Source organism: Schistocerca gregaria, chromosome 1, assembly GCF_023897955.1.
Source record: "Schistocerca gregaria isolate iqSchGreg1 chromosome 1, iqSchGreg1.2, whole genome shotgun sequence".
In the NCBI taxonomy this organism is placed as follows: Eukaryota; Metazoa; Arthropoda; class Insecta; order Orthoptera; family Acrididae; genus Schistocerca; species Schistocerca gregaria.
The window spans coordinates 313,252,949-313,278,370 of NC_064920.1; the positions used below are offsets into that span (position 1 = coordinate 313,252,949).

At 44.9% G+C, this 25,422-nt stretch overlaps 1 protein-coding gene across 2 annotated transcripts in view; it reads left to right on the forward strand.

Annotated features, from left to right (window-relative positions):
- The window catches only part of LOC126354635 (uncharacterized), a 146,345-nt gene that overhangs the window by 24,338 nt on the left and 96,585 nt on the right, over window positions 1–25,422 (forward strand). For both annotated transcript variants that reach the window (XM_050004836.1, XM_050005625.1), the window contains exons 3-4: window positions 5,546–5,673; window positions 24,758–24,956. In XM_050004836.1, the coding sequence (XP_049860793.1) occupies window positions 5,546–5,673; window positions 24,758–24,956 (327 nt within the window). The remainder of the gene's footprint in view (window positions 1–5,545; window positions 5,674–24,757; window positions 24,957–25,422) is intronic.

A 25,422-nucleotide genomic window follows, 5' to 3' on the forward strand; every position in this document is an offset into this window, starting at 1 on the left:
ATCCTGCGGAATCGACAATGACATGGTTGACACGTTAACAAATACACAATACTCAACCAAGGAGAAAGACCTAAAACAACGATGCAAACATTTAAATACTTTACTATCATAAACTTATTACAACCTGACATTCCACCAGAATGGCTGTTCATGAGTATCACTATCTCACACTTAAAGACAATGAGCGAGAAAGACTCATAACAAAATATAGTACCACTTGAGAACAGTACGAATTGATACACACAGTCTTTGATCATTAACTGACCTCATCTTTATACATATCAATACAACTATGCTTATAGCAAAAAAAGTCATCGACTCTTCATGATTCTTGCAGTCGAAGAAAAACACACACACAAATACTGCACTCGCCATTCGTCACGTTGACGAAACCGCACCCTGCAGTAGTTGAGCTATCCTCCCAGGAACGGCAGCAGGGATGGCCCCGCTCTCACCGAAGTCTTTTAGGTAACAGTCAGTTCCGACACCAATGTAGCAGCCCAGCCACTCCCTGGCATCAGGTGGTGGTGGTGGTGTGTTGGTGGGTATGGGCGCTCAACATCAAGGTCATCAGCGCCCTGACACACATTAAAAGGAACGAATGTGGACAGACCTAAGAAAACTAAAGCACACACTCAAAGAAAGCAGGAAAAGAAGGAAAATGCTACATAAGAAAGTAAAACCTAAGGAAAGGGGAAACATAGCAACAAGAATGTCACAGGAAATTGTTATTGGCTGGCCACTTACATAAAATATGGGCGAGCTTGTGACACAGTGAGTAAATTAAAATCCTCTCCCTAAAATCTTGTAAAAACATTTGACATGGTTCCGGGGCATGTCGGCATTGCTGGGAACGAAAGGGCAGATCTCGCAGCCAAGGAGGCGTGTCTCACCCCACAAGTATCTCAGTGTACTATCCCCTTGCACGCACTCACCTCGCTGTTGAGCTCACGGGTCATGCGTCGGTGGGAGGATGAGTGGCTGGAAGTGACTGACAATAAGCTCCGTACAGTCAAGACCACAACGCGTGTGTGGTGTACTTTCTTTCAGCTCCGTCGACGGGACGAGGTTCTCCTCACTCGGCTTCGGATAAGCCACAGCCCTTGACGCATGGCTTCCTGCTCCAGCGAGAGGACCCTCCAATGTGTGGTGCTTGCAGCGTCCAGGTCACTGTGCGCCACGTTTTATTGGATTGCGTTTTATTTTCTGACCAGCGGTCCGCGGCTGACTTGCCAGCGGACCTGCCGTCTCTTTTAGGCAAACTCGGACGAATGTGGCTAAAGTTTTAAAGTTCTGTGCCCTGGCATCAGTGTTGTGACGTCAGACTGCTGAGATCGTGTTGTAATCAGAAGGTCGAGCATAGAACAAGGGTGAGTGGCCCAGTGCACACCCGGAGGCGTCAGTGACAGCAATTTGTATAGTAGCATTTATTGTTTGAGCAGAGTTTACAAAGGTACTGTCTTCAGAGGAGCAGTCGGAGGCCGGGGTCAGGACAGCTGGGTGCTGTTTGGACGTCAGTGGCACGTTTTTTTTTATTTCTGTCCAATTAAGCAACCTTAGAACAAATCACAGTTCATAAAGATGTGAAAGATCTTGGGCAGCGTGAGCAAGCAAACGTGATAGTGGAAAAATGATACCAGAAAGCTCGTTAAGTCATCGAAATTTCGTTATCAGGGCAGTGCTGCTCAGCAAGATCATTTTATTGTGCAAGCGTAAAATTCTGTTAACTTTCTACCAGGAGAGCTCAGAACAGATTAGTTAGCGCCGGGTTGGTGTGCTAATCGTTGTGTCAACAATGTGTACCGCCAATGAATAGACCCCGCAAAGGTCAAACAGAAACGCGAGCACAACCGTGTCAGTTACCAAGCCACTGTGGGCTGACGTCTCGCAAGTTCACAGCCCGAGCGCCGCTACAAAATCAAACATAGAATCATTATTTTGATTACTACAAAGACACAAGGAGCGCTGACTGTTCTGATAAATGAGGGAAAATGCGCTCGTACATCCAGAGCCACTATGTCATAGGTGTGGGCTTGACTCGTTAAACAGAGAGGCTTTCGGAGTTCAAGAACACATTCTGTCCTGCGGCCATTGTGTCCATGTGAGCAGAACCAAAGAGAACTAGAGTCTGTTAACTTTCAGTGAAACTACACATGCTGATCGATGATGGTCAGTCTGCATCCGAAATGACCCTGTAGACAGCAGTGGTGGACCACGGTTGTAGTATTCATCAGGTTTGCTGCCTCTCGGTGTCGGGAGTCAGAAACCAAGTAGCAGGCTGACTGTCATCGATCCGGCATCTATAGTTTCAGCAAAACTTAAGAGACTCTAATTTTCTCTGGTTCTACTCACACGGACCGACTGGCCGCATGGCAAAATGTGTTCTTGGAACTCCGGAAGCTTCTCCGTTTATGACATACTGGCTCTGGATGTAAGAACGCATTTTCCTCATTTATCATAACAGTCAACGCTCCTTGTCTCGCCCTTGTGATAAAAATAAATAAAATAAAAAAATATAAAAAAACCGATTCTGAGTTGCTGAACTTGGTCCTTTCTGCCCACATTTGATTTTGTAATGGCGCTCGGGCGGTAAAGTTGCATTGTGTCAGCCCACAGGGGCTTTTTAAGTAGCACAGTAGTGCTTGCGTTTCTCTCTGCCTCGTTGGGAGGTCTGTTGCATTGGCAGTACACATTGTTAACGTAACGATTAGCACGCCAGCCCACCGCTAACCTACTCTATTCTCAGCTCACCTCGTACTACTTTAACCGAATTTTAAGCCTGCACAATAAAATTATTCTGCTCGCAACACCGTCCTGATAACGAATTTTTGAGGACTTAAGGAACTTTCTGGTATCATTTTTCCACCATCAAGTTTGCTTGCTCACTCTTCCCAAGCTGTTTCATATCTTTATGGACTGTGCGTTGTTCTGTGGTTGCTTATTTGGTTAGTAATAAAAAACGTGCACGTTGATGCACAGGAACCAAACAAGTATGCACAAATTGAATGATGCTTCATTTGTAAACAAAATCTTGCATAGAAACACATCACTTTTTATTTTTTGTAAACACCATTCGGAGAACTGTAATCGATGTTGTAGGTCTTCATGGCATGAAGTTGTTGACCGAGCTAAATTTCGAAAGGATGAAATGCGCTGGAATAAAGTATTCACAGAACACTGTTTTGGCTGATCCCTTTCGCCCATTAAAGTTATGTCATGGTTACGCGTGTAACGTGTGCGAAAATGGTAGTTGCAATACTGTCGCCAGTTGCTGTTCTTCTTCGTTGACATATTTGATATTCTTCACACTTCCAAATTCTTCAGGTTTTTTTATATATATATATATTCTTTACAAGACTGACCAAGACTGTAAGAGTACCTGTCACTATACAACCGCACCGTTGCCCTAACTGTCTGACAACATTCACCATATAGGGCAGCAATATACACTTTTTCGACTATTATATATGTAGTATAGCTTCGTGCAAAAGTTTTGTGTTCGCAATAACAACAGAGCACATACTGGTGGACTTCAAACGCACAGGTAAACAGGAGAACCGTGCCACAGTTACATGCTGCCTCAGCGTTCGTACAGTGCGGCAGACATTTGTAGGATCTTTTCTCTGACGTCGGGGCAGTGACTTGAAGCACTGTATCTTGTTACTGTTTGACGAGGTTCCCCACATGTTTTGTCACTGAAGTCCTCTTCAAACGATCTTTCCGATGCCACAGAAAAAGTACAATCTCCTTTAATATTAAAAAGTCGGTATCATAATTCGACAGCTATAAACATTAAAAATTACATGCGAACCATTTCCTTAGCGAATACAACACTCAACATATTTACTCGTTCTGAGACTGAAACTGGTAAGCTCTTCATTTATTCCCAACGGGGAACCCTCAGCCCCACCTCTATCTCGACTGGTAAATGGCTGAAAAGAATCGCGACTCTGTAAGGGGCCTGGACCTCAAACACCCAGCTCCACTCTAATCCTTGTAACAGAGAAAGAAAAGTACAAAAAGAATATCTTCCTGCATTGCGTCCCTTTGCCTAATCCTAGGCTGCCCAAAACGGAGATGATGTGTGGTTTCTGAGACACAGCAGTCATTGCTCGCTTACCAATTGTCTTCGACCAACAAAACCAGCATAGAGCCAAAGCACAGCACTTGCAGGCTGAACCAGTTAGGAGCCTTCACTCGTTCCGTACTATTATCAAACTGACAAAATATTGATGTCTTGTTAATACTAGAAATACTGAAGAGCAGTATTGACGGGAACATTATTAATGGCATGTATTGTCAATACCTACTGAACGTATTGACGGTTTGACATCCAGATGTTGACAGAACTTCATGAATCAGCCACACGACTGCACACTATTTATGTTCACAGTTCGCCTTTGTGCGTATCATACCAATTCAATTTTTCGAATATTCTTCCAACATAAAACAATTTCAATAGGCCTATGCTAGGGTATCATTGTATATACCACTTCGGGAAGGTCAGTGGAGGATTCTCTATGATGCTGCTTCCTTTATTAATTTGAAAGGTTGTTGAATTGCATAGCAATTCGAAGAAGCGTTTCCTCTTCGAAAAATACCTTATACATTTGCAATGACTAGTAAGAGGCTTGCGAAGTGTATGCCAGTTTCACCCAATTATCACAAAATGGTAAAAACAACAAGTTTTGTGTTAATTATATGAACATATAATTGTCAGGTAGATATAACTGCTTCACAATTTTATTAATCGTGTTTGCTGAAATTACAGAACTAAACTTCTAGCTTTCGAATGACCTGCCTGTCGCCAGAAATCTCGAAGTTACTCCTAACCTCTCGCTGACGGTGACTGATACTTTCTTCTATATTTGATTACGCATCGACATTAATAATTTGTTGTACAAGTATGAATGATACAAAAATAGTTTATGAATTCTTTCAGAAATATGATTCTGATTTCAGTGCTTAAATTAATATGTGACATGTAGCGCCCTTTTTTCGCCATTTCGTGACCAGTTTCCAGTCTTTTCTTCTTTTCTGTTGTCACAGCTAATATAAGTGCGATGCACGCTTACGTTTGGGTTTTCGTCACCTTAGCTTGTAAAATCGCGTTGCCAGCTGACACTATTGACAAGGATATTCATTGTGTGTGGTTGAATCGATGTATTTAAGGTTTGACAAACTGTTACTGTCAGTAAATAGTGAACGTGTGCTGGCCCCTTTAGTCTAATGAGTACGCCTGTAGGCCAGCTTCTAACTTTCAGTGACATTGATGCTTCCTCCTAGTACTTTTGAAAACTGCTATCATAAGCTCTTCTTCAGTGTATGTAATACATTATTTTACAGATTCAGAATTTCTGAACAGGTTTCACTGGTATTTCATTTTATTGGCTTCATCCACATTTATTCCATTCATTTCATGGTATTTAATTCAGTTAAAATTTTAGGTATTATGTGAAATGATTCAGTACTCACTGTTGCCGTTGTTGCCGCGTAGTTGGACATACTTCGACTTGGCAGATATGAATCCAGATTACTTCTACAGGTTGTGCAAGAAATGCTGTTCACTGATGGTGCACTGGACATGGAGAAGCTACTATGTCTGCACCTCCTGGCCAAACAGAGCTTCATCAATCGCATCCGCAGGACGCAAGTACCATTCCAGCTGCCTCGGTAAGTTTTTCACGTCTTCCGCTATACAACGAGGAACCAAGTGGCACTCCAGGCTGTATGCTCTTGATGCACTCTCCCCGTTATTCGAGTATATACATGTGAAGTTTTGCTTCTCTCTTCACGACTTGTTGTCAGATGTATGTATATTGTACGCGCAAACAAAGCTGACATTCGGCGCGGTGGCTGATGGAGCGACTGCAAAGGCATTCCCCATTACAGCCCCTCCCTTAGACAGCGCGCGGAGTGTCAACTTTGTTTGCGCGATTAATAATTCTGTTCTGTTGTATTATTAGATTTATTTCATTTTTAGACGTTTTCAGTGGATTGTACAAATACGAAATTGCTGGTTAATACACAGAGTGTCCCAATTCTGTTAGTACTGCTTGTGTGACATGTCAAACTGCAATGCTGTCTTGTGGAGTATTATGGCACTGCGATCCTTGAAGTCTCAACAACAGCCCTGTAGAAGGTCAGGCATCCTGCCTGCATATGTATGTTGGTTGGCTGGTTGGTTGATTTGGGGGAGGGGACCAAACAGTGAGGTCATCGGTCCCATCGAATTAGGAAAGGATCGGGAAGGAGATCGGCCGTGCCCTTTCAAAGGAACCATCCTGGCATTTGCCTGATGCAGTTTAGGAAAATCACAGAAAATCTAAATCAGGATGGCCGGACGTGAGCTTGAACCGTTGTCCACCCGAATGCGAGTCCAGTGTGCTAACCACAGTGCCATCTCGCTCGACGTCACGTGTTGGAAAATGGCGTTGGAGCAGAGAGGCAGTATCAAGATTTTTGTGTCCTCCGTCGTATGTAGGGAGAATTCATCGAATTAGACCCGAATACCGAGAGGCAGGTTCCTGGTTGTTCCTCCACGATGATGCCCCAGTCCGTAAAGTGAAGATCGTGTGGGAAATTTTGGCCGGCAAATGGATCACAGTCCTGAATCACTCTCCACATTCGCTGGATTTGGTCCCAGCTGATTTCTGTTTGTTCCCCAAACAGAAGCTGGCAATGTAAGGACACAGTAACAATGTAATTGAGGACATCCGAGAACATTTTAGTGCATTACTAAGTGTAGTTCCAACAAAGGACTTTAGTGTCTGTTTCAAAACACTTAAAACTATTTTAGCTGTATACTGATTCAGCAGGAGACTAGTTTGAACAAATACAGTGATTTTGTGACCATAATCCGACTTATATATTTGTCAGCCAAAGACTTGACGGAACTGCAACACATTGTGTAAATACAAAGTAATAGTCACAAAGCTAAACAACAAAATTAAAAGTAAAATAAAAGCAGAAAGCTCCAAATCACAGACAACAGCACAACAGAACCAAACACAAACATGCAGTCCTATAACAACTACGCAGGATAATCAGAAAAAGATAAAAGAAAACACAAGATGGCACACAATAACACACAAACACAAACTCACCCATAAAATCACCCACACTTTCAAAAGACAGGGAATAAACATAGCATACACAACAGACAACTCTATACAAAACTACACCACAAAACTGACAAAAAACAGAGGCATATACCAGAAAGCAGGTATATATCAGCTACAGTGTAACACTTGTGAAGGCACATACATAGGGCAAACAGGAAGAACGTATGATGTCAGGTACAAAGAACACATGGGAGCCTGGAAATATGCGACAAACCACTCCACATTTGCAGAAAACCTAAGAGAAAATGACCATAAGCCAACCATTAGAGAAGATGACATGAAAATAATAAGAATCAACAATAAAAAAACACCACATAACTATGCAAGAAAATTACCACATACAGAAAACCAAAGCAGAGGGGAAAGTCCTGTTGAATGACCAAGTACACATGCCAAGCAATTCATTATTTAAACTAACAGACAAAATAATTGATTAACGTTCGCAAAAAGTATTAATATAATAATAATGTCCAATATAATAATAATAGAACCCAACATCTTTATACTCGCTCATCAATGAACCCCTCCACGGAATGTTGAAACGAAAACTCAAATCAGCTGTTACCAAAGTTTTCAACCACTCGCTAGCAGCTAGTACACCCCCCCCCCCTCCCAAAACAAAAGTCGCGGGCTCTATCCCCCTCCCCCTCAAACACATACACACACACGGTATAAACGTCATAAATAGAAGTTAGTCTCGAACATACACTTCTTTAAGTTGGCAACAAATACACTACTGGCCATTAAAATTGCTACACCACGAAGATCACGTGCTGTAGACGCGAAATTTAACCGACAGGAAGAAGATGCTGTGATATGCAATGATTAGCTTTTCAGAGCATTCACACAATGTTGGCGCCGGTGGCGACACCTACAACGTGACCACATGAGGAAAGTTTCCAGCCGATTTCTCACACACAAACAGCAGTTGACCGGCGTTGCCTGGTGAAACGTTGTTGTGATGCCTCATGTAAGGAGGAGAAATGCGTACCATCACGTTTCCGACTTTGATAAAGGGCGGATTGTAGCGTATAGCAATTGCGGTTTATCGTATGGCAACATTGCTGCTCGCGTTGGTCGAGATCCAATGGCTGTTAGCAGAATATGGAATCGGGGGGCTCAGGAGGGTAATACCGAACGCCGTGCTGCATCCTAACGGCCTCGTATCACTAGCAGTCGAAATGACAGGCGTCTTATCCGCATGGCTGTAATGGATGGTGCAGCCACGTCTCGATCCCTGAGTCAACAGATGGGGACGTTTGCAAGACGACAACCATCTCCACGAACAGTTCGACGACATCTGCATCAGCATGGACTATCAACTCGGAGGCCATGGCTGCGGTTACCCATGACGCTGCATCACAGACCAGAGCGCCAGCAATGGTGTACTCAACGACGAACCTGGGTGCACGAATGGCAAAACGTCATTTGTTCGGATGAATCCAGGTTCTGTTTACAGCATCGTGAGGGTTGCATCCGTGTTTGGCGACATCACAGTGAAGGCACATTGGAAGCGTGTATTCGTCATCGCCATACTGGCGTATCACCTGGCATGATGGTATGGGGTGCCATTGGTTACACGTCTCGGTCACCTCTTGTTCTCATTAACGTCACTTTGAACAGTGGACGTTACATTTCAGATGCGTTACGACTCGTGTCTCTACCCTTCATTCGATCCCTGCGAAACCCTACATTTCAGCAGTATAATGCACGACCGCATGTTGCAGGTCCTGTACAGGCCTTCTGGATTTAGAAAATGTTCGACTGCTGCCCTGGCCAGCACATTCTCCAGATCTCTCACCAATTGAAAACGTCTGGTCAATGGTGGCCAAGCAACTGGCTCGTCACAATATGCCAATCATTACTCCTGATGAACTGTGGTATCGTGTTGAAGCTGCATGGGCAGCTGTACCTGTACACGCCATCCAAGCTCTGTTTGACTCAATGCCCAGGCGTATCAAGGCCGTTATTACGGCCAAAGGTGGTTGTTCTGGGTACTGATTTCTCAGGATCTATGTGCCCAAATTGCTTGAAAATGTAATCACATGTCACTCTAGTATAATATATTTGTCCAATGAATACCCGTTTATCATCTGCATTTCTTCTTGGTGTAGCAATTTTAATAGCCAGTAGTGTAGGTAAACGTACTAAAGAAGATTAAACAAGTAATGGAGTCGCAATATTTACGTTGTGAAAAACAGTACGACGGCGAAATAGATGTATCGAGTGACAAAAGAGCAATAGTCCACACAAAAAAGAGTGAGAAACATGGTGAACAGTGTGTGGAAGGCGGACAACAAAGATGTGATTACATGGCAGTGATAAAAGTGGTAGTGCGACATCCAGACCAGATGTGAGGAAATGCAAATCAGCAAATCCCAAGTAATTACTTTTTTTTGCAAAAAAAATCGCGAAGTGAACTTTTGAACAATCTAAAACTAACAAAACTGTATCGTTATAGATCCCACTGATGATGCCTTAGAACAGGAGAAGGCGAAACGCGTATGGGATAAATAAAGTAACTAGCAGCAGGAAAAGGCAGTTTTATTTACAAAAAAAACAAGTAATAGAGGTGTATACTATATAAAGTTTTTCCTACGGATTGACGTGTTGTGCACCTTTTACTAGCATCAACAGATATTAGCTGGGGCAAATAAGTTTAAACTCGCTCACGCCCGCGCACTCGTCGCTAATTGACTGTCGTTTTATGGTCGTAGCTCCACAATGATGCATTTCCGGTCTGTGGTTATCTGGAAAATTTTACTCGACAAGAAGCCTCACAGTCTGCTCTGATCTTGTTGACAGGTTGCTTTCCTCAGGCTACTGAAATGAAGTGGTATTGTAACGCAGAGGTTAGTCTACTGTAATCTGTGGTACCCGCTAACAATCATTACCCAACGTCAGTATCGTTAATTCATTCTCTACTTAACATTGGTCTAAAGTCAGTTTGCTCGACTGCCATTTTTCGTTCGCTACCCATAAAAATACATCTTTCACATAATTACCATTCACTCTCATTTTCGCTCGTAGTCCTACATGACAAAGGGTGAAAGATCAGCACCGTATGGAGTTCAAAAGTCACAGTTATTCCGAAGTAACTGATATGCTATTGGAGGAGTACTCCGTGTTTCTCGGGCAGTCCCTACAGGAGCTCGCAGTACGTGCCTGTCCTTAGCATACGACACACCCCGCGTCTGTCCGCCACGAGAGCTTGTGACTCACTGTGTAACAGCAGTGCTACCTCAGAGAGGGGGAGCCAATGACACGTAGCAGACACGCAGTCAGATATGTTTCAGTATCGATCGACAAGCTTGTTCTCGGCTATTTCTAAGTGTGAGGAAGGCGTCACATGCATTCAGACTTAATCTCACAGACATTTTCGCACCACCGGCCGCTAGACGGAGACCGTGGACCAAATGTCTGACTTACTATCGCAACAACATGTCTATTGAAGGTTAAAACTCATGAATGTCTCGATGCTCCTTGTATCATTGTGTATGGAGATAAGCCCTACCAGTTAAATCTTGTGATCCGGATTGTGGGTTCTTGAATTAATCCTTAATACTGACACTGGCTAAATGAAGAATAAATTTTCCATGCAACTGCATCATCTCTTGCCGGCCGCGGTGGTCTCGCGGTTCTAGGCGCGCAGTCCGGAACCGTGCGACTGCTACGGTCGCAGGTTCGAATCCTGCCTCGGGCATGGATGTGTGTGATGTCCTTAGGTTAGTTAGGTTTAAGTAGTTCTAAGTTCTAGGGGACTGATGACCACAGCAGTTGAGTCCCATAGTGCTCCGAGCCATTTGAACCATTTTGCATCATCTCTTACTGTTTTACCACGACGACACCTGACGATGGAACTACCAAAGAATGGAATTAACACCACCATGCCACCGAAAACGCGTGTCGTACATTTTGACTCGCAGTCGTCGTCAGGCGTGGTTACAGTTTATAGAATGCGCGGAGACATGTGTTGCTGAAGTACGACAGTGTTATAGTTCCCTTAGATTTAAGCTATTCAGACTCCCTCCCGCAATATCCTCCCATGATAAACAAGTCTTCCCACCCTTGTTGGAACCGCCGTACGAAATTACGATCAACCAACGATAGCGACGAATCACCCATCGTCCATCCAGCGCCCCTACTAAAATTATTGATTCCATCGCCACTACGTCTTTGTCGCTCAAAAACCACCTCAGTCCCAAACTGCGACCTCATATCACCATACAGTAAAGCGACTTTCGTCACGGAAACTCGACACCTGCGTGGAAAGATAACGTCTTTTGAAGGTCCATTTCACTTTTAAGAATTATACACTCCTGGAAATTGAAATAAGAACACCGTGAATTCATTGTCCCACGAAGGGGAAACTTTATTGACACATTCCTGGGGTCAGATACATCACATGATCACACTGACAGAACCACAGGCACATAGACACAGGCAACAGAGCATGCACAATGTCGGCACTAGTACAGTGTATATCCACCTTTCGCAGCAATGCATGCTGCTATTCTCCCATGGAGACGATCGTAGAGATGCTGGATGTAGTCCTGTGGAACGGCTTGCCATGCCATTTCCACCTGGCGCCTCAGTTGGACCAGCGTTCGTGCTGGACGTGCAGACCGCATGAGACGACGCTTCATCCAGTCCCAAACATGCTCAATGGGGGACAGATCCGGAGATCTTGCTGGCCAGGGTAGTTGACTTACACCTTCTAGAGCACGTTGGGTGGCACGGGATACATGCGGACGTGCATTGTCCTGTTGGAACAGCAAGTTCCCTTGCCGGTCTAGGAATGGTAGAACGATGGGTTCGATGACGGTTTGGATGTACCGTGCACTATTCAGTGTCCCGTCGACGATCACCAGAGGTGTACGGCCAGTGTAGGGAGATCGCTCCCCACACCATGATGGCGGGTGTTGGCCCTGTGTGCCTCGGTCGTATGCAGTCCTGATTGTGGCGCTCACCTGCACGGCGCCAAACACGCATACGACCATCATTGGCACCAAGGCAGAAGCGACTCTCATCGCTGAAAACGACACGTCTCCATTCGTCCCTCCATTCACGCCTGTCGCGATACCACTGGAGGCGGGCTGCACAATGTTGGGGCGTGAGCGGAAGACGGCCTAACGGTGTGCGGGACCGTAGCCTAGCTTCATGGAGACGGTTGCGAATGGTCCTCGCCTATACCCCAGGAGCAACAGTGTCCCTAATTTGTTGGGAAGTGGCGGTGCGGTCCTCTACGGCACTGCGTAGGATCCTACTGTCTTGGCGTGCATCCGTGCGTCGCTGCGGTCCGGTCCCAGGTCGACGGGCACGTGCACCTTCCGCCGACCACTGGCGACAACATCGATGTACTGTGGAGACCTCACGCCCCACGTGTTGAGCAATTCGGCGGTACGTCCACCCGGCCTCCCGCATGCCCACTATACGCCCTCGCTCAAAGTCCGTCAACTGCACATACGGTTCACGTCCACGCTGTCGCGGCATGCTACCAGTGTTAAAGACTGCTATGGAGCTCCGTATGTCACGGCAAACTGGCTGACACTGACGGCGGCGGTGCACAAATGCTGCGCAGCTAGCGCCATTCGACGGCCAACACCGCCGTTCCTGGTGTGTCCGCTGTGCCGTGCGAGTGATCATTGCTTGTACAGCCCTCTCGCAGTATCCGGAGCAAGTATGGTGCGTCTGACACACCGGTGTCAATGTGTTCTTTTTTCCATTTCCAGGAGTGTAATTCGTCTTAATAATACAGGTTATTCAAGAAGTAATTTCTGCAGCCCTACGTTGCATATCATCAGAATCTCTGACCAAAAAATTAGATTAGATGTACTTTTTGTCCCACAAATCCATAGTGAGGAGATCCTCAATAATCCTTACCTCATAAAACAAGAATATGTAATACATACTTGCAACAAAAAAGAGATTTTCTAATGTCCTTTTCACAGATTTCAAGTGTAATTGGTGTGCAAAAACTAAAAAGAAGGAGTTGACCTTATTTTCTTTTAAAAGGTAATAAATAGTTTGCCACAAAACATGTAAATGTGGTGCATATACTAATGCTATAATTATTCTAACCACGCATCATCAAAGATAAAATCAGTTCACGATGAAACTTCCTGGCAGATTAAAACTGTGTGCCCGACCGAGACTCCAACTCGTGACCTTTGCCTTTCGCGGGCAAGTGCTCTACCAACTGAGCTACCGAAGCACGACTCACGCCCGGTACTCACAGCTTTACTTCTGCCAGTACCTCGTCTCCTACCTTCCAAACTTTACAGAAGCTCTCCTGCGAACCTTGCAGGACTAGCACTCCTGAAAGAAAGGATATTGCGGAGACATAGCTTAGCCACAGCCTGGGGGATGTTTCCAGAATGAGATTTTCACTCTGCAGCGGAGTGTGCGCTGATATGAAACTTCCAGGCTGTGGCTAAGCCATGTCTCCGCAATATTCTTTCTTTCAGGAGTGCTAGTTCTGCAAGGTTCGCAGGAGAGCTTCTGTAAAGTTTGGAAGATAGGAGACGAGGTACTGGCAGAAGTAAAGCTGTGAGTAGCGGGCGTGAGTCGTGCTTCGGTAGCTCAGTTGGTAGTTGGTAGTTCCGCTTGGGACGCGACAGCGACCGGACTTGTCGGTACTTCCGCGTAGTCGTAGCGCCGCAAGCCGTGTTTATAATAATTCTTGGATTGTGACCTGTGATATTCTCAGTGTTTCTTCACTTCCGCCGTATACAAGCTTCTTAATTTACTCACAGCGGTCCCTACCGCTCATAAAGTGCAGTTATGGCTCCCAGTGTACCTCGTAAGAACACCCTGTGTTTTGCATTTGAGAAATCTTCCAGGAATGTGCAACCGAGTTCTCTAAAAATCCATGACTGGATAGTAGATATTATTCGCATCACATCCAATCAGGTCCACACAGCATATTATGACATGGCGGAATACTGTTTCTTTGTGAAGTTTTTAGACCAGATACAACTGGAGAAAATTTTGGTGAACACTGGTGGGAAAGCAGAGTTCTGACATCGTGATCAGTCGGTGAATACAGTTTCAATAACTAACGCTGACATTGAGTACAAACAAGTGCGAGTGTTCAATTTGCCACCTGAGGTTGAGAATTGTTTTCTTAGAGATGTCCTCGCCAAATACAGAGACATCCAACAGATTAGAAACGAAAAATGGCCGAGCCGTCACAAACTCCAATGTTACAGTGGGGTTCGTTCAGTTGACATGGCCGTTAAAGTCAATATCCCATCCTATATAATGGTTTGTGGTTATAAGGCTCATGTCATTTACGAGGGGCAAGGAGGCACTTGTTTTATCTGTAACACGAGTGGCCATTTACGAGAGGATTGCCCACGGCGAGTTGTCGTACTTCGAAACAATCTGCAACAACGACAGAGATTAACATTGGCTGATGTCCTAACTCAAAATCAGACGCCTTCTGTGACTGACTCCCACCCGAGTGCATCTGTGTCAGAGGACAACGATCTCGGTAACAGCACCTTCCCACCCTTGCCTCAAAAACCCGTGGCCAGTCACCTCTTAGTCACTGGTGTTGCATTATCTGTCGGTAATAAACGACGACGTACTATAAGTGACGGTAGTGGTTCCGGCGACCAGGTAGTAAAAAATCAAACCGATGACTCGGAGCCACGGGCCTCCACACAGGACACGCATGTGTCGGGTGGCGTAGTTACGACCCGCCAAATTCCCATTCATCCGCCCGATGCAGAAACTGTCAATACGAGTGCACCCGAGTGTTTACAGCGATCCGTTCCGATGCCGCTTGCCGACTCGCCGCAGGTGGCCAACACCCAAGAGGCGGCAGTCAGTCTACTGCAACTCGTAAACACGGCGGATGCAGCACGCGGTGCAGAGCATGACATAAACAGCCACCACCTCGAAACTGCTTCCAAACAACACGAGGACACGGACAGCTGTATACAAACAGCCAGTGCGGCTCCAAACAAACACAGTGGGCCTACTGAAGCCGCATCTTCGGACTTGCCGTCACCCGTTCCGAAGCAAGGACATTCACATACTGCTTACAGCCATGACTCGCCGACTCCGCCGTCTTCAATGACACTTCGGACGACTTTGCGACGGCAAAATAAAGTTAAACCAAAGGACTCTGTGGCTGGAAGTAACTCAAAAAGTAAAGTCAGCGCGAAAACTGGTACAAAACCTGCGGATGTAGGTTCGAAGTCCGGCGGTGAGATGGACTGGGCTTCCTACGCTTCCCATCACCCACAAGTATCGGACGATCATGAGTCAAGCTTATAAGTTTTTGTCCCTGAACATAAATAGAGTTAGAACAGATTTGAAATTAGCGATGCTACGGCAGTTTATCTATGAGTCCGAAGCTGATATAGTTCTGTTACAGGAAGAGTCCATTTTAAGTTTTCATGTATCAGGATTTGCAACAATCGTAAACACCGTGGCGGACGGGGGTACAGGTACGGCCATTCTATCACGAGACGGAATCCCAGTGAGCAATATCGAAATGTTGGACTCCGGTAGAGGCTTAGCTTGCCAAATTTTTGACGTCACCCTCGTCAATATCTATGCTCCATCAGGAACGACCTTAAAATCAGAAAGAGCTAACTTCTTCAAACAGGACATCATATACTTGCTACGCCGCAACCCAACCCAGTTGATAATTAGTGGTGATTTCAACTGTGTGATCCACAAGAAAGACCAATCACCAAACTTTAATTACTGCAGGGAACTACATGATCTGGTGCGTCACCTGCAGCTGAAGGATGCGTGGGAACTAAAATTTCCTACCCTGGTAAGGTACACGTACCTGACCACCACCGCATGTAGCCGTCTAGACCGTTTGTACAACATTTGCCAACATGTTCTGGACGCCGATGTCATTCTGGCTAGCTTCTCCGACCATTGCGCCCTCTGTGTCACGATAAATCTGGCCAAACAGCATACTAAATGGCATAGGATTCCGTGGAGCCTAAATGTTTCTATTCTCGCCGATGCCTTGCTACAAGAAGTATCTCCACGACATGGGCGGACTGTCTCAAGCAATGCTGCAGATATCCGAGCAAGATAGCCTGGTGGAATGCTGTGGTCAAACGGAAAATGCGATTATCTTTAAGAAACTACAGTTGGCAACGGGCGCAAGATGTCAAACGCACGATTGATTTTTACCAAACAGTTTTGCGAGAGTTGTATGCGACTACGACACCAACCAACACACAGCTGACGACCATCAAACAAATAAAGGCGAAGCTTATAGGCATAAAGCGAACGCAGCTCGAAGGACTGAAGATCAGATCTAAAGCAAAATCGCTTCAAGAGGACGAACTTGCATCGTTGTAGCACCTCATAAAACATTGTGCCCATCGCAAGCGAGTTTTTATCGGGAAGCTGGACACAGATGATCGACTCCGTTTGACCCGACAGAGTGATATTCTTGCTGCAGTTTACCGGTACTTCACGGATCTGTACTCGCAATGCGATACATATGGTGATGACGGCGGCGATATCGTGAGTGCTCTGCCCACCGTAGTCACGTCTGCGGACAACTCGGCGGTCGTACACGATTTTGCTCCAGACGAAGTCCTTGAACTGATTTCTGGCTCGCCATCGAATAAATCCTCTGGCCCTGATGGTTTGCCACGGGAATTTTATGTGCGCTTCTGGCCCATAATCGGACACGCATTTACGGATGTTCTCAATGAAGTGATGCGAGGGAGTGACGTGCCGGCCGAAATGAAGGAAGGCCGAAGTGTATTGATACCAAAAAGCAAACACCGAAAAATCTTAGATAACTTCCGACCTATTACTTTACTTAATTTTGATTGCAAAACCTTCGCCAGAGCACTCAACAGCAGATTGTCTCCGTTAATGAAGCAAGTGATTCACAGCCATCAATCATGCATCCCTGGTCGCACTATTATGACGCCCCTTTCGGAATATAGAGATGTAATAGCCATAGCGTCCGTCACTAACGTGAACCTCGCATTGCTGTTTATCGACTTTTGCAAGGCTTTTGATCGCGTCCGCCACGAGTACCTCCTACAGCTACTACAGCGTTGTGGTTTCGAGCAACGGGTTATAAATGTCGTGCAACATTTCGTCACGGGCATTACAACCAGAATCAGCGTAAATGGACAGCTTACTCAACCCATCGAGGTCCAAAGAGGAGTGCCGCAGGGGAGCCCTCTCTCCATGATGTTATTTGTTTTGTCGCTCGAGCCGCTCTTACTCTCTATTCATGACAAACTTGCAGGCCTTTCGATCGCCGGGACGTCCTTCGTGGTTCGTGCTTACGCTGACGACGTCGGAGTGTTATTGCGCAACGACAAGAGACGTATCAACCCTCAAGACCGCGGTACACGAGTACTGTCGTGCTTCCGGTGCTAAAATCAACGCCGGTAAATGCACCTTTGTCAACATTCGAGGATTCGACGCAGTAAATATACCTTGGGCGAAGCGTGTCGAAACCCACACCATTCTGGGGATGATTATAGACAAATGCCCGCTAAAAATGAATGCAAAAAATTGGAAGCAGGTCACCAATAAAATGCAAGGTGCCATCTATGAAAACAATTGACGGTCCGTTAACATACTCCAACGCATACGACTCCTCAGCAGTTATATATTCAGTAAAGCGTTCTATATGGCCCAACTATTTCCAGTCCCCAAGATGCAGGCCAAACAAGTGATGAAACCCTCTAATAGATTTATCTGGCAAGGGCATCTATTCAAAGTGAAATACACTACGCTGACGTCTTCCAGACAGGCCGGCGGACTAAACATGCCTGACATTAACCGAAAGTGTACTGCTTTATATATTAAACGAATCACCCATTTGTTGGACAAGGAACCTCTCAGCGTAACCAGTTGGCTCTTCCGAACCTTACACCCACCGATATGCATCCACCCATTGACGTAGGTAAAATACATTACAAATTACGACATGTCAAGCAGTTTTTTCTTGAAGTAAGTTATATTGATGGACATTATTTAACGCTGGATTTACCGACGACGCGCCTGTTATTAAAAAGATGGACATCTCCTATAGTCCGGAATCCCATTGAACTTAAATACCCGAGTGTTCATTGGAAGGTAGTTTGGGACAACGGAAGTTTAACTGTCCACGCTGCTGAAGTGGCGTCCACGTGGGATCGAGTGGTAAACGATGTTATACCCACTAATGAAAGGTTGCATAGAATCGGTTAAAGTGACAGTGATAAATGCGTCCGCTGTGGTTTAGTCGACACCTTACGCCATCGCTTCACTTGTGGCGGTCATCTCACTACCTGGAAATGGGTGCAGCAGAGACTGGGCCTGATTACCCGCAGCAGCCCAGCCAGCCACTGCACCGACATCCTGCTCTGGCCGGACACGAAACATTTTCCCGCCACCAAGAACAACACCGTGATGTGGATGTTAGGACAGTTTGTGACATATATCATCATCCACAATAGTGAAGATAATCTCATTAGTTTCGAGGCTTACATGAGAACGGCACGCTGAAAAATGAAACGTTGCCCAAATTTCAGGAAGATGTTTGCTAACATGTTAGACATAATTTTTGAAAAGCAAGGCGTAGGGTAATATTCGATGCCGGTAGGCACACAAATCACATGCAAGACTATGTAGCGAACAAAATACACAACGAATAAGGGGTTATACCAGATCCTAGGACTACTCCCGACTTCTCATTGGTTTTATAAACTAAATTATGACGTTTTCATTAATTTATGTTCCTGTGCATCTCTTGTTATCCGTTTGTGTGCTCCAAATGACTTTGAGCTTTGGACGGTTATGAATCAAATGACAGAACTGTCATTCCAGTTAAGACAATCAATTATATATATGTTTGCGTTTCGGTTCTACGTCTCTGACTGGACTAAAGAGGCTATTTTCAGTTTACTATAATGTTCTATTTTGTAAGCTTACAAATGGCACTATATTGAAATGTATTCTTCAGTCTATTGTAGGATACATTTCGTGTTGAATCAGTTCCAGCACTTCAATATTAGTTTTTGTGCTTATGTACACATATGGTTGTTTTAATAAAGGGAAAAAAAAGAAAAAAAAGTTGGTAGAGCACTTGCCCGCGAAAGGCAAAGGTCCCGAGTTCGAGTCACGGTCGGGCACACAGTTTTAATCTGTCAGGAAGTTTCATATCAGCGCACACTCCGTTGCAGAGTGAAAATCTCATTCAGTTCACGATACTTATTTACAATGATCACGTTATTGCTGCACTGAAGATGTGCAGGTCAGATTTTATGAACACTCAATTTATTTGATATGATTTGATATGATCAAGCATCATCATTTGCTGGGGTCTTTGTCCCACTACAATGTAGGGTTGGCCTTGATACTATGGATTTGGCGATGTTAGTGTCGGAGGATGGCCGGATGCCCTTCCTGCCGCCACCCCATACCCCCCCCCCCCCCCCCCCCGGGACAGAAGTAGTGTACCTCAACTGCCTGCATCTAGTGTAAGCCATGAAATAGTGCGAACGTTTTTCAAATGTCTGCGAGTCGTGTAACTGAGGCAGGAAATGGGGACCAGCCCAGTATTCACCTAGTGGGATGTGTAAAACCGCCTGAAAACCACATCCAGGCCAGCCGTCATACCCGCCCTCATCGTTAATTCGCCAGGCGGATTCGATCCGGGGCCGGCGCGCCTACACGAGTCCAGGGAGCTAAACTGGCTGGTTATTCGATATGATCAATAATGAATATATATCATTAAGGTCAACTAAGAAACTCGTCAGTGGCGTAGAAGGAGTTGGCTACCAATAATAGAAGGAGCTGGCTACCAGTAAACTCTTTCGGCTTCTTTTAAACTTAATTGTAATAACAATTAAACTTTTTATGGCTGCTAGCAAGTTACTGAAAATGCGTGCTCCTGAAAAATAGACACCTCTCCGTACCAAAGTAAATTACTTTGAATCTTTCTGAAGATTAGTCTTATTTGTGGTATTGATTGCATGAAGCGAGTTGTTGATTTGAAAAGAGCGATTCAATTTTTGCCTTTTTTTAAAAATCCAAATATGGTCCTTAAAATTTCTCAGTGGAACATAAGGTTGATTCTTGTTAACAGGAAATCTATAATGAAAGAAACAATGGGCCAACAGATTGCATTAGCAGAACCGTGGGTTGTACTGAATGTTCCTATTCACTTCAAAGAATGCAGGTTTATATGCACGGACGGGAAAATCGAAAGAGGAGTAGCGAATCTATCAATAAGGGATCCCATAGATTTTTGGAAGCTACAATTAAATCTTAATTTTTCATAGACACTAGAACGGTTACTGAACTGCCAAGCTTGAGATGCGCGTTTCAGTGAAATCGCTAACCCAATTAAAATAGCCTTGGTACTTGAATTCAGCGTAGGGAGAAGCTGTTACTCCAACAACCTTGTAAATTCGGAATGTCTCTTGGTCTAAATACGAATTTCTAATGGACGAAGAACTTAAACAAATGTGAATCGATCTCATCATTAGAAGACGCTTATTGCAATTTAATCAACTCAGTCGAAAAATAAACTTGAAAATCTGTACTAAGTCACAATAACTTAGCCTTGCTGTTTGTTGTGAACGGGAGGAATAGACCTTTGAACAATACCAAAAATACAAAGAGAACGTCGCCATGCAAACATACCTTCAGCACAAAAAGAAAAATCAGATCGAATACTGCAGCAGAATGATCAGAGAAACTAGGATCGCTAATGTCTGGAAGAAAGACCGAGCCTTAGAAAACTGTGTTGAGAAATGCTGCAAAACGTCGAACCTCTGCTGGTGGAAACTTTTATAGATAAGTTTGCTCTTCCTTCTTGTCAGGTTCAACCAATATTTTTCCGCAGGAAACACACATCATCCTCTCTCTAGTCCATTCACCTGTCAAGAACTCGACAGTCTCATGTTAACTCTCCAAATACGTTGCCGCATTTTAGTATTATTCGCTACGTTAATTCTCCAACCAAATTATCTGAGGTTGGTACTATATACTACGTAATTTCTAGAAATTTGCCTTCCAATGTGCTTCACTTACTTTTATGGATCTTTAATTGAACACAGACTAAGGAGAAAATCTAGAAAATAATGCTACAATTTCCGATCCTTGCACGCCAGTGACATTGTCTTAGAAGACTCGTTAAAATCATTTTAATCATTGGTTGGAATACATGGAATTGCTAGCGAAGCGTTTGTCTGGTTTTCACGAAGGCCGAAGAACGACAGATTTTTTTTTTTTTTTTATTACTGAGGTGAATGGGGCAACTAGACTCGGATAATCGCAATCTCAGTGCACATTATAAAAAGGAAGCTTATATACTACTTCTAAAACTACACTCCTGGAAATGGAAAAAAGAACACATTGACACCGGTGTGTCAGACCCACCATACTTGCTCCGGATACTGCGAGAGGGCTGTACAAGCAATGATCACACGCACGGCACAGCGGACACACTAGGAACGGCGGTGTTGGCCGTCGAATGGCGCTAGCTGCGCAGCATTTGTGCACCGCCGCCGTCAGTGTCAGCCAGTTTGCCGTGGCATACGGAGCTCCATAGCAGTCTTTAACACTGGTAGCATGCCGCGACAGCGTGGACGTGAACCGTATGTGCAGTTGACGGACTTTGAGCGAGGGCGTATAGTGGGCATGCGGGAGGCCGGGTGGACGTACCGCCGAATTGCTCAACACGTGGGGCGTGAGGTCTCCACAGTACATCGATGTTGTCGCCAGTGGTCGGCGGAAGGTGCACGTGCCCGTCGACCTGGGACCGGACCGCAGCGACGCACGGATGCACGCCAAGACCGTAGGATCCTACGCAGTGCCGTAGGGGACCGCACCGCCACTTCCCAGCAAATTAGGGACACTGTTGCTCCTGGGGTATCGGCGAGGATCATTCGCAACCGTCTCCATGAAGCTGGGCTACGGTCCCGCACACCGTTAGGCCGTCTTCCGCTCATGCCCCAACATCGTGCAGCCCGCCTCCAGTGGTGTCGCGACAGGCGTGAATGGAGGGACGAATGGAGACGTGTCGTCTTCAGCGATGAGAGTCGCTTCTGCCTTGGTGCCAATGATGGTCGTATGCGTGTTTGGCGCCGTGCAGGTGAGCGCCACAATCAGGACTGCATACGACCGAGGCACACAGGGCCAACACCCGCCATCATGGTGTGGGGAGCGATCTCCCTACACTGGCCGTACACCTCTGGTGATCGTCGAGGGTACACTGAATAGTGCACGGTACATCCAAACCGTCATCGAACCCATCGTTCTACCATTCCTAGACCGGCAAGGGAACTTGCTGTTACAACAGGACAATGCACGTCCGCATGTATCCCGTGCCACCCAACGTGCTCTAGAAGGTGTAAGTCAACTACCCTGGCCAGCAAGATCTCCGGATCTGTCCCCCATTGAGCATGTTTGGGACTGGATGAAGCGTCGTCTCGCGCGGTCTGCACGTCCAGCACGAACGCTGGTCCAACTGAGGCGCCAGGTGGAAATGGCATGGCAAGCCGTTCCACAGGACTACATCCAGCATCTCTACGATCGTCTCCATGGGAGAATAGCAGCATGCATTGCTGCGAAAGGTGGATATACACTGTACTAGTGCCGACATTGTGCATGCTCTGTTGCCTGTGTCTATGTGCCTGTGGTTCTGTCAGTGTGATCATGTGATGTATCTGACCCCAGGAATGTGTCAATAAAGTTTCCCCTTCGTGGGACAATGAATTCACGGTGTTCTTATTTCAATTTCCAGGAGTGTAGTAATTGGACACAGGATTGTCATAAGTGATCTACGATAAGGAGCCTTTCTGTCTCGAATAAAAGTCACCAAGCATTTTAATTTTCCCTTTGTCCAGTACCCCGATGACGTACGTTTCTATGCTTTAGGTCTGACTGCTAAATTTTCTGCTGTTAATGTCTGCAATAAGATAGTTTGTAAAATGTACGAAATGCTGTTTGACAAGGAGTTTAACGTCTTAGCTGAGAACTTTTCTATTATTATACTGAAGAAGTGGCCAGTGACTTGCATTATTAAGTTCGAATTTTATATTTTTCCCAGTCAAAATGACTGGGAATGTTTCTGGGCATGTATTTCAGTGTTCGTCTTTGTTAGATTGCATGAATAGTGAGGCTAATGGATTTTGCGAACAGCCACGAATTTTACTCATTCATTGGCCACAGTATGGTGCAGGGCAACACCTAACATGATACTGACGTTATATAGTGTCTTAATCAGACTGAGGATTTATTATGGATGAATTTTAAACAATAATGCTAGTCTGAAACATCTTCATAAATGGGGCAGGCTTCAGTGCAGTTGTTTTGTCTAGGCGCAGAGAGACCAACGTCTAAGAATAAGTTCTTGGTGTAGCCTCTTCACTTAAGACTGAGTTGTATAAAAGTACATAATTGAGAAATAAGTATGCACAGAATTCTCTAAAAGAACTGAACACATGTATTTCGTTTGGATCAAAACTTATGTAAAAATCTACAGCAATACATCAGTAAGATGGCAAGAGAAGTTACCACATCTAGAAATCTCCTAACGTAACATTGACGTTTGTAGATGTCTTACGGAGTGCAATGAACGACATTAGAAAGACTTGTAAGGAAAACTGAAGCACGTAACAAAAATGCAAAGGACAATTTCACATCCCAGTTCATCAGTATATAATTCGATGACCCTGGTAATACTACTCAACTGCACGTCGACAAGGCATCAGATCTATTACACGTGTGGGATTTTGCCATGGTAGTTTCCAACACAACACCTCAGCCTTCGTATTTAAGTGAAAACGACTTGTGCAACTGCAGTGGCCAGGAGGTGAGCGATGACGATCATTTAATATTTAAATGCAGTGAGTGTGCGAGAGACAGGAAACATTAACAAGGCGGAAATAGTCTATCTCATTAATATTCATTGTTTTCTGATATAGAATAGTTAATGACATTTATCATAGAAAGTTGCCAGAGGCTGAATTCCCATTTGATATTGTTAATTTCCGAGGGCACATGTTTAGTTACCAGTACGTTATTTCTAGAATTAATCCAAACTATTTTCTTAAATAATTGCAGTTATTGTAAGTTGTTTGTTACTGACGTGTTACACAGTTGAATAAGGTGTCATGAATATTCTGTAACCTTATAATCGACTGAGATTTTTGTTGTCAGTGTCCTGGTTAGTTTGAATTTTCTCTTGCACGACGAGATGACAGATAAAATGTGGCTGTCAACTGTAGTGTCACGGATTTCATCATGTTTCATTGTATGTAAATGAGGTGAAGGAAGAGAATGGAAGCTGACACCAAGACGTAGTCTTCTCTTGTCTAATATGACATCCTAGAGGAATGATCGAAATACCACAAACAGTATCTCATTCGCTTATTTTGCTAAGACACTGCAGACGGATCTAAGATTTCACTAAAAATGCTGCCCTTTGATTAGATGAATTTCCTAAAGTGACGCACGCAAACGAATGTGTATAGTTTTTTCATCCTCTCGTATCGAGAGCCAGAGCTTCTTAGAATTTGGTGATTCCGCAACGAAAGTATGATTTAACGACTGTGTTGTACGTATATTTGTCTAGATCGGAGTTTGCAAAGATTGCATGATATGTGGCGACCCTTCCTTGTCTCCAGGCGGGAGAAACGCGCTCGTGGCAACGCTACTGGAACTGACCAGGGTCCGCCATTATCAGAGGCAGACTTGTCAGCGCGATCACCTGGCGGCCGCTACGCCGTGGACCTCAGCTCCATCTCTTTCTTGTCGAAAAAGGTGCACATCGCTCCGTCCCAGCCTGCCATCAGCGTTAAGAACAGGAAGAAGACGCTGCCACAGGTGAGCAAGCTCAGCTACATTTGAAGCACCTGTGGTTTACTTTTTGCTAGGATAAAAGAGATGCGTATTAGAAGTCTTCTTGCAAATCTTAGTCGTGAAGAATGGTTCAAATGGCTCTGAGCACTATGGGACTCAACTGCTGTGGTCATCAGTCCCCTAGAACTTAGAACTACTTAAACCTAACTAACCTAAGGACATCACACACATCCATGCCCGAGGCAGGATTCGAACCTGCGACCGTAGCAGCCACACGGTTCCGGACTGAGTCATGACGCATGTGTCACGCAAAATCTGTTGTTTCATTTGCGAATACAGGCTATTTTTGTTTAATTGCAAGATACGTGTGAGTGATGGTATTTGTTTATAAGGATGACTTGAATGGGAACGGGCGCTGAATGTGAGATTCAGGCAACGATTGGTTTTATAAATGTGTGAGGCACGACCGCAGTAGAAATGGATACAAGCG